A 15,481-nucleotide genomic window follows, 5' to 3' on the forward strand; every position below is an offset into this window, starting at 1 on the left:
TTCTTGGATAATCAAATTTTTGGTTTTGGATACAATTTTTGGAAAAATGGGATTATTTTTCAACTCCTTTGGTTTCCATGGTCCAGACTAGTGATGTCGTCTTGTTTAACAAGAGTGTTTTACAGTTTCGACTTTGAATTCAGGTAAACTCTACAACATGTAAGGGTCAGGCAAAGATTTCTTTCTTTACAAGAATAAAGACATGATGTTACAAGAATACAGTCATAATAATCTGAGAATAAAGTCATGTGACAGTAAAATCAAAATAATATGAGAATAACGCCTCATTACATAATAAAAGTTGTAATATCAGGAGAATAAAGTAAAACATTCTTCATTCAAACAACTTTTTTTCATAATTTTAAGATGTTCTTCTGATAAAATTGCATCTTTTTTAATACTATAACTATATTCTTGTGATTAAATAAAAAATCTTGTAGACGGGCCCTAATGCTCTAGTGTATACCTCACAGACGGGACAACTGAAATAATATTTGAAAATATTTCCTGTCATTTGTAATTTCCTTCTAAGAATAGAAAGCAAAAAAAAAAAACGGAATAAAATTGGACATTTTATTTTTAAACAATATCAATCAGCCCTAAATTGAACAATATCCAAATGCCCAATAAATGTCTTGACTGAGCTGGGTACATATTTGGTATAAAATCTAACGTTGTTTATATTTTGGTATAAAATCTAATGTTGTTTATATTTTGGTATAAAATCTAACGTTGTTTCGACCTCTGTCTCTTCCACTGATCATAACGGTCAGAGATCAAATCCCCGACTTCATTGTCTTTCTGCTCTGGTTTCTAACCAAAGACTTTAAAAAGGAGTGGCAAAAACAAATTATGTTGACAAGCAGTTGTTGCTTGTCAACAAGTGTTAGTGTCATCCTGGTCATGTTAATGTGGAATATCATTTCTCCTGGCCGGAAACTGAGCTGTTAGCATATCATGACAGTCATGAGTCGGCCTCTTCATGGATATCTTGGGTTTACATTTACTGCATGTCTTCCCACCTTCTCTCTGCTCTCTTTCCTGTCTATTTAATTTTGGAAAAATTGGAAAAAGGCCACTTTCGCCAGCCAAAAACAGATTATAAAAAAAAAAAAAAGAAAAAATTTTGGATGGTATTTTTCTTGAGAATAAAGTATTTTGGAACTGAATTTAGGCACTTATTCAAAGTTTCAAAACAGGTCGGTTTTAGTTTGATGAGCATGATCGACAGCGCCAAGACCCTCCTCCTAGCTCTGATTGGTTGTTTCTGACATCGGTGTATTTCTGCAGATAGCTGTAGGACGTCAGGGAGAAGGGAGAGGACATTGATTTTTTTTCACAGACTCTCTGTCTTGACTAACACATGGTGACAAATATGTAAAACATTATATTGTTTATAAAAGTTACATACTACAAAAGAAGAATGAAACCTACTGGGTTCCAATAGTTGTCAAGTACTAATAAAACATCTTTACTATGTTAGTTACACATCAGCACATGTTGTTTTACATATTCAGACTTTGGAAGTCCACCCAGGGTGGCATTGGGACTGATGATTGGTCGCCCACTGTGACTATACAGATGTGGGTAGGGGACAAAGGGTTGGCTGTTTGTAACTAGCTGTGGGTTTTTATGAGCATGTGGCTGTAATTGAGACTAGGCAGTTGTGTGTTTGAAGCCTGTTGGTTCTGCTAACGACTGGCTATTGTTTCACCAGACTGCCAGAATGACTGACAAGAAACACGTGTTGCAGCGCCAGTCGGTGCGTGGCGAAACGCTTGGCTTCAGCCCACACACTTCTGAAAATTCCTTTACTCCAGAAAGTCCAGTTGCTGTTTTCAGGATGTCTTTACTTTCATCCTGTGATAACTTTACCTCATGCATGGATTAAGAGGGTATTTTAATCTATGTGTTACTTTAACTACATAAACATGCCTATAATGTGTTTGTAGAGCAGCTTTAACACAAATTCATTGGAGAAAGAGGAGCTGGGCAAGGACAGAAAAGTTGAGCATAGTTGCAGTTATGGCAGGTGTATTTCACTACCTTTGAATAAAACTACCACATTCATATGAATTCTGAATGTTAACAAAAAGGCTACAGAGAACAGAAATATACAGCTTTGTAACAACATGTACCAGTTCATTGACTAGATTGGAAACTAATTAGTATATATTGTCAAACCTTTCCTGAACATAATGTAATTACAGATATAGACATTAATGAAAGCTGTCATTTTATGTTGTATTTAAATAGGGCAGAAATATATGTTAAGTTATGAGGTGAATTACAAAGATGCACCAGAAATTGTTTTCTGGACAATTTCAGAGCTCCGGTTTTTGTAAACCTGAATTAAACAGATTCCAGTTTTTCTTTTGAACTATGAGAAAATATAAGAACATTAAAAATATATATACTTTTTTTCTATCCTGATGAGTTATGAATCATTTAACCAACAAAAATAATTACAGAATTCATTTACTGAGCTGTCATTAGCATTCTTTACTAGCAGCATGGTTAGTTTTTTTTTATTAAATGTATGGATTCTAGAAATTACAGATTCTTACCTTAGCTCAAATATGTCCAAAGTACTACTGAACCAATGTGAAGGTTTGGGCTGATATCAATATCGGATGTTAATGTTACTGTTACGGTAGATAACTGATATTTATTAATATTTATAGATAGATATATATGTATAATTCCCTAACCATTCAACATGACCACACTATTGCCTCTCTGCTTCAGGTAAACACCCACAAATATTTAGCTGCATCACTATCACTGTTACTGTACATAACTAAATAAATACCACATGACCAACCCCATCCCTCTCCTGAAAGACATACACAAATTGTTCTGAGATGGAAATAAACATCAGCTATTAATTTCAGCATATTTTTACTTGCCAATATGCTAAAAAATAATTAACGTCCGATACTGGCCGATGTCAATGTTAACGCTGATATGTCATATATCGTGCATCCTTAATATTTTAAGTGTATTTCGTTACAATAGGAACAGGCTCGTTGACTAAGTGAGATACAGAAGGACTCTATGATATCTTTATTTTGGGAGAAGTTGTCTCTCCTCGCTATCAGTGACACGAGACCAGGAGAGGGTTTCCATCTGCTGGCTAATGTACAAGTGACATGTAGGGGGTTAAATGGTCTGGTCTACTCCACAGCTGCCTTGTCTTTCATGGCAGCTTTACACCACTCTGACAGGGTTTGTGTGTACTGACCCATTGCTGTGAGCTGGATGGATCTCACACATTACATGCTACTGTTATTTCAAAGCCTCAGTGAGCCTGGACATGACAGCCAAACCTGTAGAGAATCTGTCAGCTGCCAGCTTCAAGCATTCCCCCCCCCCCCCCCCCCCCCCCCCCGAGAGCTGCCCTGCGCAGACCCCTGCCGGGAGATGTCTGGTCAGCTTTCCACCCCGGCCCCTCCGCCGGTCACCTGTGCCAGCATGCCCATCATCGAGTCCCTGTCCCGGCTCTTCTCCATTTACTCTCCCTCCAACCTGACCTCACACCCTAAGGGATATATAAAGATTTGTTCTCAAAAAGGACAGCTAGAAATGGGACACCTCTGATCCTACATTCTCATGTCCACGAAAAGACGGTGTTGTTGGGGGGTGAGAGGAAAGGGGTGGAATGATTCCGGGAAAGGTGATCAAACATTAAGGCCCTAAGAGAATGCTTGAGGTGGCGAGAGTCTCCTTGTGGTGTTGGGGTCCGAAGCTAACAGTGAGGATGAGAAACAGAGGCTGTTAGGAGCCATTACAGGAACAGCTGTAATCAGAGACACTGTGGGTGGAAGAATATGTTCGCCGCGGCTCTCTGTTAGCAAATGTGTTCTTTATGACTCGAGAGAGCGGAGACAAAAGAGCGTTCCGTCTTACCAGGCCGTATAAATGGAGCACAGATGGATACTAGCAAAGGTAGGAGGCAGAATAGAGCAAGTTTCTTTCCCTTTTCTTTCTGCTCCTTTCTGTTACTCGTGCATTTTCCTTCAGTCTGTGGCCCTTTCACTCTGTCATACAGAAAATGTGTGTAAGTGCTTGTTCTTTGTGGTCTGGCAGCTGCTCTTCTATGGCTTTTACATTTGTCAGGGAAGCTCAGAACATTCAGTGGCTTATGGAGACCAATTACCCAAAATTGCAGCCATTTCACGGAGGATAACACTCCCAGACGGTGTATCTACCTCAAGTCATGCATTTGTGTGTTGGTTAACCACCCACTCTGTGCTCCGTGACATCACAGCATTTACAGGCGCTATTTTTACATGGATGTGCACTTGCTTCGGCTTCCCAGCTTGTTATACAAAATTCATAACCCAAATGAGAAAGGCATGAAATATAAATGTTGAGAGTGTAAGCCTAACTGCCCCACTCCACTTCCCCCATGCTTTTGGCCTTTTGAGCAATCACAGCTTGTTAAAGCAGCAGTTTGTGTTACCGCCAGGCGATATCAACATGCTGTGGTATTCTCGCTGAAAAACTACACATGTCATGCTCTCGCAGCCAGAATAGTTGCTCTACTCAACTACCACATCCCTCCCATAACGCCAACTTTATTTCTGTTTAGCTTTCCACTCTCCTTACCTAACCACCCCTGGGAGTCGCTAATAAAACAGCTCCAGTCTAAGACCCTCCACATGGCAGGATGTCCAGGCTGTGTAACCCTGCACCCCCCTTGGCTCTAGCTGTCGAGAGCTGCTGACATTACATAGTCTGGAGCCTGCGCCCCAAGAACCCTGAACTCCTATTTGGAAATGGACGGACTGCATGTTTCGAATGACTCCTCGCCGAGGGGTTCTCTGACACTCTAGAGATGAGGGAGAAGTATTGCTAAAGGCGATGTTGCTACTCTTTTAAATTTAAAGGTGTTAATGTCTTCAGAGCTGAAGAGGAAAGGTATAAGGAGCTAATAAATTGGATATTCTCTTAGGGCTTTGGCTAGGAGAGCACAGGGAAAGCTTCCAGATAAAGTTACCGGCCAAGAACTGCAGTTCCTCAGTTATATCACGGGCCTGTACTTTTCTACTTTACATTAGCATTTACGTAAATATTTTGTTAGCTAGTCACTTTCAGCATAGCTGGTCAAGTGAGGCGAAGTTGGTTTCTCAGCAAAATCAGTCACCGAATCAGTCCACTTGCATTTTGGCCCAAAATGTAAAGAAGATGATCCTGTATTTTTGAGGACAACGTCATAAATACAGGACAACCTCATTCGCCGATATAAAAAAGGATGCTAAGTTTATTGTGAAATGTTCCGATCAGCTCAAGAAAGCTCAACTAAGTTGCATTAGTCGAAGGAAACTTCACAGCAATACTGTGTGTGTGTACCTAATAAGCTGGGCACATTTCTGCAAACAGTGGCACAAACATATGTTGAGGATAGCCGAGCAGGCTGTGTTGTGTATTGTCTATCTTGGCAAGCTGTGACAGAAAGCGGTGGCATGCCGTTTATTGTTTTCCTCTGTGTGGGAGGCAGGGAGTTCTGTTAAACACGTCTGCCATTAATGCAACTGCAGGCTTCATTAGGAAGAAACAGGAGCACTGTACCTCATCAAGGAGCTCTAGGGGAGCATACGCTATATAAACCTCTCCCGAACCATCTACACTTGCTGCTCAATTACAACCCTAATGTTGTCGTCAGACAAAATATGGAGGAAGTGGACGAGCAGGCTTCAGGAGTGATTTCTCCCCTCAGAAACTGAATTGTTTTCATGCTGAAGCTTGAGGACAAAACGTCTTCAAGCATTCTGCAATATTAGAGACGATGAAACCATTCAGCCAGATTTTATGGAACCAGTTTCTGATAGCCCAGCACAGAGGGGAGTCCTGATTGTAATTACTGTTTACCGAGACACACTGATGCAACATGGATTCTTATTCAGTGCGGCGGATATTTAAATTGATTCAACCTGAGCAAACCGTGTGTGTCTGTCTGTTTCTCAGCTTCCTGCAGGAAGTGTGTGTGTGATGCGAGGAGACAGTGCAGCCTCAAGGCGGCCCGTTGTTTATCTGCTTTAAATCCTGCTACACTTGGTATAAGCAAAAATGAATCGATTCGGGATCAATATTATATCTGAGGGGTATGGGCCGGATTCTGCTGATGCTCACGAAAAAGGAAGTGAGATGGAGAATCGCAGAAATGTTTCTTGTGACAGTGAACAATTGGACCTTTGGAGGTTTCTGACAGCTGACGGACAACTCTGGCATCTATAGATGCCAGCACTTTCTTTTTGAAAGGCATTTTTATGCTGTACAGTGTCATACCCTAGATTACTGTCTGGCAACCTGGGGGCGTTATTTCCCCTTGGCTTTTGTTTTGGCTGAAGGAAACAGAAGTTACACTGACGTGCTAGTTACGCTTAATGAATTGGTAACATCCATATCCTGTATGTTAGATGCTGTCTGTTTTATATAATCAGTGATACCTGCTACATATATTTGATGATTACTTACTGAGTGAATTACAGTGGACCCCCACCTATTTGCAGTCCAGGATTCATGGATTCACCCATTTGCAGATTTTTTTATGGAAATTAACACCAAAAATTAGCCTATTTGTGGTTTATTTCTGAAATATTCAATAGAAAATGCAGCTGGGGAAGCTGAAAAACCTTTGCACAATGCTGCTTGACTCGCTATTGGCTGGCTTTTGCAAAGCAACGAATCCAGGAGCGTCATTTATTTTCCTTGACACTGTAGACGTTAGCTTCTGTGGTACATCTGGTGTTTGAACCAAATGTAACTGAATAGTTAAATTGCAAGTGGCTAGCTACCAGAAAAACCTGGGGTCCACTGTGCTGTCAATTCTTTACCCTGCTGTTTAAACATGGTTGAAAAAAGGAAACATGTCTTTAATTCTAAGCTTCAATATCCCAAAAACCAAATGAGTGAAGCAGGGTGTGAAAACCTTTACCACTCATATGTAAGTTAGGAATGTAAGCTGGAACCAGGTGGTACTAATTAAATGAATTGATTAACTGAATACCAAGCATTAGCCTCACCTTTGCCTATCTACAAAATTCCGCTCAATGCTCATTTCCTTCAGTGTTCTGTCTGGGATTTGCCCCATTGAGCTCAATTTCTCAGGATGCATTTCATCAGCGAAAAGGAGGAGTTGTGAATGGTGATGTTGAGTTCCTGCGCTGTTTTTTGAATTGTAGTCTGTCTGTAGTTGTAGCATGGCAATGGCGGCGGAGGAAGTGAACGAAGCTATTCAGTCCGTGTTAGCCACGCTTCCAAATATTGAGCAACTAAAGTCAGCAAGAGGAATGTTGAAGACGTTTTATTGCTGGCTAAGATGTCATTCAGCTTGCCACTTCTCTCTTCCCAGAGAGGGATGGTAGCAGATTTTTCCTTTATTGAGCTGGTAAGATAAGGACCACAGGCCCCAACACTAACTCCATATCTGTGACATAGACACACAGTAGTCAGGGCTTGGCTGCCAGTCCTGTCCCTCCTGTGGTATGTGTTAGGTTGTTGGTTTTGCATGATTTAAGCTATGTGACCCCTGCTCGGTTGAAATTCCATAGTCGAGTACGCGGCCGCGGAATGCGTGGAGGCGCTATTTCAAGGTGAAACTGACGGAAGGAGTGACGGCCAGGACAGGAGGCTTGGCGTGTCACAGAGGTCTCTGCAGCCATCAATTTGTCAGAATGTCACCAGACTCTGAGCTGGTTGTAATAACCCTGCACATAAACACACATTGAATCCCAGGGATAAGCAAAGCGGTTTTGGCTCGAGGTGATCACTAATGTATTTTGTAGCGAGACAGGTGCTTGGCTGAAAGCTGTTGGTGTTATTGGAAGCTGTCTATTAATTATTTATATAAGGTTGTCTGTTTCCAGTGATGACACAAATGCAGTATGCAAAATATTTAGCTGTTCTCATTATTACCACAGTGCATGCCGAACTCGTGCTGGCATGCACTGCCTCTTGTTGCTCTGTGGCACTTTGTGCAATAAGGGTTTAAAATGTGTCTCTCAAGTGGCAGCTTGCTAATGAAGCTCTGTAAACTGATCAATATACAGACAGGTCTTTTAACCCTGAAGACTCAATATAATGTCAGCAGTAGCTAAATGAATTACTAGAACCTATTGGTATATGCAGTAGAATGGGAATCTTTAGGTGAAGTCCTGGATCTATAAAAGACTGTCAGGTTTTAAAAATCCTGAATGTTCCACAGCAGGCAGATGTTGAAAGCTCAAAAAGATGCAACAGAGATACTTTTCTGTTCTCTGTTCAGGTTTACTGCCATCTTCTGAAAGTTTGACTCTCACACTTGCTCCTTGAATGAACAGTAGTCATGGCTGGAAAATAGCTTTTAAATGTCTTGCTACATTTCTGTGTTTCCTTTGGTGTCATTTAAGCACCTCACTAGATATGTTTCCATCCAACTGTCATGTGAATGTTTAGCAAACTTTTACAATTTTCTAAAAGGAAATTAGGAATTAGGCGTGTTTCCATCTACTGGTTTGGAGCAAACCAACCAGGATATGCAAACCGTGACTATGGCCGATGTTGACACTACTGTACAGGTGGTAGTGGCGCAATGATAGCAGCCAACAAGGTAAACGTTGGCTACATCACCTCTTCTACTGAAGAGTGTTGTCAACATAGTCTACTTAAAGATCAGAAAACAAGTGGACTTTTGAGTTTCCAGTCAAATGGAGACCAGTCTGGGATGATCAAGCTGAAAGTTGGGCAAGTTTAATTTTAACCTGACATTAAAAAACATCCTAAGAAAGAGGTAAAAGGTCTCTGTGCCTTTTCGATGCCAGTTTAAAAAGGTTTTACTTTTCTTACAGGCATATTGGTTAAGCTGCTGTGTACCTTTGAGTACATAGGGAGGTACAGCTAATAGTGAACTGTTGGGCATGGCTTACCCTCAGATAATGACTCGTACCTCCCAAGTCAATCACTGTGTCCCATGACATCCACCCCTAATGAAGGGCTTTCCTGTTCACTCACACAACCCCAGCTGACCGTCCTAAAGTCCTCCTGTATCTCCTTTACTTGTAAAGTCAGGCTTTTCTCTCTCTGACCACACACACAAAGCACACACAGGCCTCATTTTCCCGACTATGCTCTGCCAAGCGACGTGAACTAGTTAGAAACCGCATTACCACTGAAACACTGAGAAACAGCAAGGGCTCTCTACGTTCTGAGGATCCCAAGTGGGAATTGCACTTATTTGTTTTCAGGGATGAAGAAGACTGACAAATGAACCCCCGTGGGAGGGAAGCTGGCGGATACTACTCCTTTCTTCTCCGCTCTGCGCGGCCCTGGAGTGTTCATTATGACCAGAATAGACACCTTCTTTTTAACGTGTTAGCACATTCTCAAAACAAGCCGTGGACCTCAGGGACGCCGGGGTGCAGTGGGAGAGTTGGGAATTCCTCCTCTCCCCCGTCTGCCGCGGTGAAGTTGTTTGCCGGCAGCAGTCTCTCTTGACCGATAATAACATTTGTAAGTGGAGAAGATTGACGTGGATTAGGGAGACTGCTGCTGGGCTTACTTGGTTGCTCATGCACATGAGGGCCGAGTGGATGGTTTCGTGCTGAGATGGTGCACATGACAGGAAAGAAAAAAGACTCTGGGTAACTTTGAAGCTCAGGATGTGCATTTTGAACAGTTGCTTGTACAACTAACCATGCCTGGTGCAAGAGTCAGTGCGTCCTGATTCTGATCTATCAACAATGGCCTCCTCTAACCGTTACAATCAAACCAACTTTCTTTGAGCTTTACATCATGTTATGTTATTTCCTCATAATTGACTTGATTCTTTCATGCGTGTTTGAGAAATCCTTTAATTGTTTCAACCGCCTGGGTGCAGCTAGCGCTGCCTTTGCGATGAAGCTCCTCCTCTGAGCTGCAGTATCCAAACTTTCCAGCTTCTGCCTAACAGATTAGCCCTCAATGCAACTCCTGCAGTCTGCTCCTTCAGACTAGCCAGCAGCAATTAGCAAACACCTGGTAGAACTGTGCATCTGCTGAGCTCATCATAAGAGCTAAAATATTGCTAAAGGGTTAACAGAGGAGCAGTGTTGTGATGACTTCCTAAAAGCAGCTTCAGAGAGAACATCGGTTTTTAAACAGACCAATTTTGAGCTGTTAATTTACAAAATCAAAGTCATATTTGATATATATAGCATTTTTATAATGACTGAAGGTGATATAATTACTTGATTGTGCTCTAAAATGGCACCATGTGTCAGGAAAATACATACTGCCCTTTTTAAATAACATCAACACCTGTACATGGAGCTGTGAGTCCTTGCTGTGCGTTTCTTTGCTAATGACGGAGCCCGCTCCCGGTGGAGTTGGGCTGGTGGGAGAGGTTTGTCAGGGAGATGGAAGCCCCCAGTGACAGCTGGCTGCTGTCTCCACCCAGGGGACCTGGGGCCCGTATACACCTTTTTGGCAGGTAAAGGATTTAGTTGGCTTCAGGAAGTGGTGGGGGAGGAGCCCCTTGCCAGAACCCCATGAGGCCCCAGGAGCGTTAATTACAGTTTATGTATGCGCTGTCATCCCCCATGAGCCTCTCTGCCTCTAGAGCTGACTGCTGATGTCTGAGCACTTTGTTCTGTTGGATGAGGTCTCTGCAGAGGAATACCCTGGATGGAGCTTATTATCTATTGTTCTGTGTGGTTTCAACAGCACAGCCGTTATTAGTCTTTCGCTGGATTAATTTGCATGTTGGTGTTTTTAATAGCATGTTTGCTGCAATTATTGAAGTTTTATCAAACAAAATCTCACCAGACTGACTAGAATCTTCATACATAATCAGTTACTTCATACTCCGTGTTTTTAACCTAACCTTAACTTAACCATTGCTCCTTGTGTAACAGCTGTAACCTTCACTGTTATTACATATCAGGGCTGCAACTAACGATTATTGTAGTAACCAATTATTCAGAATACTAATCAATTAATCAGTAAAACATTTGACACATTCTGCAGATTTTTAATTTAACCACTTAATTTTTTTTAATACAAAATAAGAAATACATAAAAAAAAATACAAATAAAACATTAAACATTCATCATATGGATCTGTTTGTGTCTTTAGTAAAGTTGGTGATGATGATGATAATGACGATAATGACTGCTTCTCCATGTTTTTGAGCCAGATGCAAGGAATTATTGTTTAAAAATTATCACCTGTTACTTTTGTTATTTTTTTTATAAAAATGAATCGTACTGATTGTAAGGGAAGTAACAGTGAGTAAAGTTTAAACTAAAAATATACTTGCTTCCAATGCTTATCAGAACTGTTTAAGGGAACACAATTTCATGTCAGATATCTATTTCATCTCGATTATGTATTTATTCTAGTTCTTGTTCCCTGTTTATATCAGTTTTGGTCCAATCCTCGTTACTGAAGGTGTTATTTTTTTCTGCTTCGTCTCCTTTGTGTGTTTTTCATAGGTCCAGATTTTGGCATCAATGCTCTCTCCACCAATGGCAGCCAGGAGCCTCACGGCCCGGGCCTCCTCAAGGTGTCAGGCCTAGAGCGGAGTCAGGAACGGAGCCAGGAGAGCTGCAGGGACCCTCAGCCTCCTGAATCCAGCATCTTAAGTCCAGCTCTCCCCCTGCCGCAGCCCGAGGCCTCCGTCGCCCAGACCCCAGCCCCTCTTCAGACCCTAACAAACAGCTCTGCCCAGGTTCCGACTCCGGCCCTGCCTCTTCCACGCTCTGAGGCTCTCCCCGCCCCTCGGACCCCTGCAGCCCTGCCTCTTGCCCAGAGCCAGGAGACCTCATCACCTCCTCTTCCCCGACCCCAGCCACAGCCAGAACACCGTACCCACACTAGGCCTCAACCAACAACGAGTCTTCATCCGCAGCCTCCGTCCCCCGCCCTTCCGACCCATAACCCCCACCAACAGCACCCCAATCAGGCGGGGCCTCATCGGCCCCCATCACGTTGCCACCCCAGGCCCCTTTCTGCTTACAACGGCCTCAACCTCAACGGCCACAGGTAATGCATCAAAACATCAAGAACTCAACATTTCCACAAACGCTGAGCCGAAAGCCTGTCAGGCCCGGCTGATTTAAGCTGGTGGTGTCCAAACTTTTTGAACTTTGTCTAAAATCTCTGAGTTGAATGCACTTTTTTTCCCGTTAAAGAAATGCTAAGAAATTATAAATCTTTAATTTTTGTGATTTAAACAAGCATTATTTTTCAAAAAGCAAAGTAGAAATTAACAATTTAGGGTCTTTTTAACCTGATAGTCCAATAGACTTGGTTTGATTGGGGACCAAAGTTGCAATATTTGTTACATTTTGGTGCGGTTTGCTTTCACACTGCGTTGTGTCAAACAAACCAAACCCTTTGAAAAAGCTACTTACCTCTGAACAAGACATGAATGCAACTTCCTTCTTCACAAAATACGGAGTGGCGTCAAATTTTAGCGGTTGTAGGATTTTTCATTTGTCTTTGGCTCGTGGTATCTTTGGCTAATACCCAGAATCGTGATCGGCCAAAATCGGAATCGGCATGTCAGGCTCCTTGAAGATCAGTAATTGGTGATCAGCCAGAAAACTGCGATTAGTGCACCCCTACTTTGGACACCCCTGATTTAAGCTGTCCCTTGGCTAAGTTTGACATTCCTCAGCTGTGATTTATTAGAATTACAGCGTTATTTGTGGTATATGTTTCAGAATTGAAATAGCCATATGGTCTAAATATCTAATTCCCTCACTATAAGGATTATTTTCCCCGTATTACATAAAGCCTATTGTAGCGTTCCAATTTATCTGTTCAGACAAAGCATAATCAAGCTTGATTTATTGTCCATGCTAGTCCACTGGGTCCTTTACGGCTGTTGGTAATCTAAGACTTCTTCAGAACCAACTCTGTCCCATCATCAGCTTTGCCTCACGGGCTCCTGGGACTTGGCTTTGCCCGCTCCTCGCTGCGCCAGCTCCAAAAGCTTGCCAGCATGGCAACACGGCCTGGCACCCGCTGTGAATAATCACGGCCGGCGCCCACCGAGAGGAGTGAGCGCTGCAAATGAGCTTTTAGGCTCAAAGCAGGGAGCTGCGGAGACGCAGGCTCTGTGACTGCCCCTGGGGAGAACCCACACATACCACAAAAGACTGTTTGCTAACATGCTTGCGCACGCTCTCTATCCCTCTCATCCCATTTCTGATGCACATGTTCCCTACCTGGCTCTGGAGGAAGTGCTTTAGCAGGAGCTGTTCAAAGACAGATGCTCAATCTGTTGTCTGCCAGCGGCGGTTTATTTGCATCTGAGGGTGTTGCGAATTTGGTGTTTTCACAGATCCGGTTAGCCCTGGATTCTGTGAAAACACCAGAGTGAGGCAGGGAGGAGATTGTAAATGGAAGGCAGCGGAGGTGTGAAAACAGCGTACTGGGAATTGAATGTGGAAACAGATGGAGACGCGGGGATGTGCAGTAACAAGTGTTAAATTTGACTAATCGTGCCTGGCTTAACTTTGGCTTCCTTCTTCCTGCTTCTTCCATTTCCACCACCAGCAGCAGCAGCAGGAGCAGCACCCCAGGCACCAAGCTGCACGGATCCTCCACTCCCGCCTTGCACCTTCCCAACCAGCCGCCTGCTCCGGCAGCTGCCACCTTCCCTCTTTCTCTGGCGGCCAACCAGAGCGCCCCCAACAGCTTCCCCTCTGCGCTGCAGCCCTCGCCACATCCTCATCACCCCAATATGTTTGCGACTCCAGCAGCATTGCCTCCACCACCACCACTGACATCAAGCACCCTGCCAGTACCTGGACATCCCGCTGCTGGGAGTGCCTATTCAGGTAAGCTACTTTGGAAACAATGTCGCCCTCAAGTGGTGTGTCAGAGGACTTTCCCATAAAAAAAAAAAAAAAAACGAAAAAAAAAACGTTGCATGACATTTGAAATGTTTTCAGATTTTAAAGCATCTGATCTAGAGATATTAACATCTGTATCGTTCCAGATATTGGGGAAAAATAAGGACAGATCTATTCAGTGTAATTCTATGCTATCTGCTCTCATAGGTAGTTTTTACAAGCCACCTTTGTGCTTTTTTAAGGAATCTAGACTGCTTTTGGTCATCTCTAGTGGAATATCTAAAATGTTACGACTGATTCAGACAAGCTGGGTTGTTGTAGAAATGACTTAAAACAAATTTTTAAATAAGAGAGGTATTTATTACGTCTTTAAATACATAAAGAGGAGGAGACATAACAGGTAGGGACTTGGCCACGGTGCCATAAAACCAAGAACCACCATTGTACAAACTGACAGCCAGCGGACTTTGCAACAGTCAGGTCAAATGTCACGGCACATTGAAGAGTGTTTATTTCCATTTTCCCCAGCAAAAATGTTCATGAGGAAGAAGCCAATTTATTCAATACAGAATAAATGGACTTAGATTTTGCTAAAAAAGATACTCATGAAGCGTTTATGAGGAGAAAATTCAACCAAATAAAGTTAAAAATTAAAATATATATCGCAACAATTCACAGAGGAACAGAAGTGAACAGGTTGTCCAGGAGGAGAGACTCTCTCATGTCAGAGTTTGTTGAATTCAGGAGAAAAGCCGTTGATTACTTGGACACCCATTCTTTCTCCACAGGCTGCATAAAGACTATTAGAACAGCAGATGCTGCTGCCTCAGAGGGGCTGCGGAGTGTCCAATCACAGCGTTTGACTGGTCCTGCTGTCAGACAAACCGCATCAACTTGAGCTTTGCTTAAATTCAGCAAGACATGCTGATGATTGTGTTCATTTCCTGCTTCTTTCTTTAGTTGAATTTTTTTTTCATGGTTTTACATCTTCCTGTGTAATGCAATGATGTTTTTACATGTAATATCATACAAGCCATAGGGAAAGTGCAGAAATAATGACTCTGGAGCAGTGTTAATAATCTAATATATCCTTAAGTGAAAACAACATATAATATTAGGATTGGACTCCTTCCAATATTGCTGCAATATATCTGTTAAACCAGCAGGCTACGATATTAACGAAAGTTACCCTAGGTGCAACTGAAGACTTTCCTAAAATGAAAGTTATATCTTATTAATTTCTTCAGCTCACATTTGAAGTGTAACAGAAAAAAGGTTGGAACAAAGTGAGAGAGATAAATAACATAAAATCACCTACGTTAATGTATGCACTGTTCCAAAGCACTGACAGGTTGCAATAAAAACAACAACCTTCAGTGTGGTTGTTATTTAGAGACCAGGTTCACACTAGCTATTATTAGCATCAGTGGGGTGTTTAAAAAATTGGAGAAAAGCAGAGACATAAGAGGCTTCCAGAACTAAAATTGTATTTTATACCACATGTTACATGTTTGTGGTTCGTTCAATTCAGAGAGACTTTTAGCAGTTAGCTGGAAGACTAAATGTAGTGGAACATCTGGACTTGGAAGCAGCTTTAGTAATACTGGCTGCTCTAAACTCAGTCATTGCTAAATAAATTTGTTTAAGACAGTTTCAA

The 15,481-nt window shown here is 42.2% G+C and overlaps 1 protein-coding gene across 17 annotated transcripts in view; it reads left to right on the plus strand.

Moving 5' to 3' along the window:
- auts2a (activator of transcription and developmental regulator AUTS2 a) overlaps positions 1-15,481 on the plus strand; it is a 353,173-nt gene that overhangs the window by 326,434 nt on the left and 11,258 nt on the right. For 14 of the 17 annotated variants that reach the window (XM_032575811.1, XM_032575810.1, XM_032575817.1 and 11 more), the window contains 2 exons: positions 11,455-12,004; positions 13,526-13,809. In XM_032575811.1, coding sequence (XP_032431702.1) covers positions 11,455-12,004; positions 13,526-13,809 — 834 coding nt within the window. Of the gene's footprint in view, positions 1-3,726; positions 3,949-11,454; positions 12,005-13,525; positions 13,810-15,481 lie in introns of those variants that run through there. The other 3 variants (XM_032575809.1, XM_032575816.1, XM_032575822.1) reach the window with 2 other exon arrangements.

The sequence above is a fragment of the Xiphophorus hellerii genome, chromosome 11, assembly GCF_003331165.1.
Source record: "Xiphophorus hellerii strain 12219 chromosome 11, Xiphophorus_hellerii-4.1, whole genome shotgun sequence".
Classification (NCBI taxonomy): domain Eukaryota; kingdom Metazoa; phylum Chordata; class Actinopteri; order Cyprinodontiformes; family Poeciliidae; genus Xiphophorus; species Xiphophorus hellerii.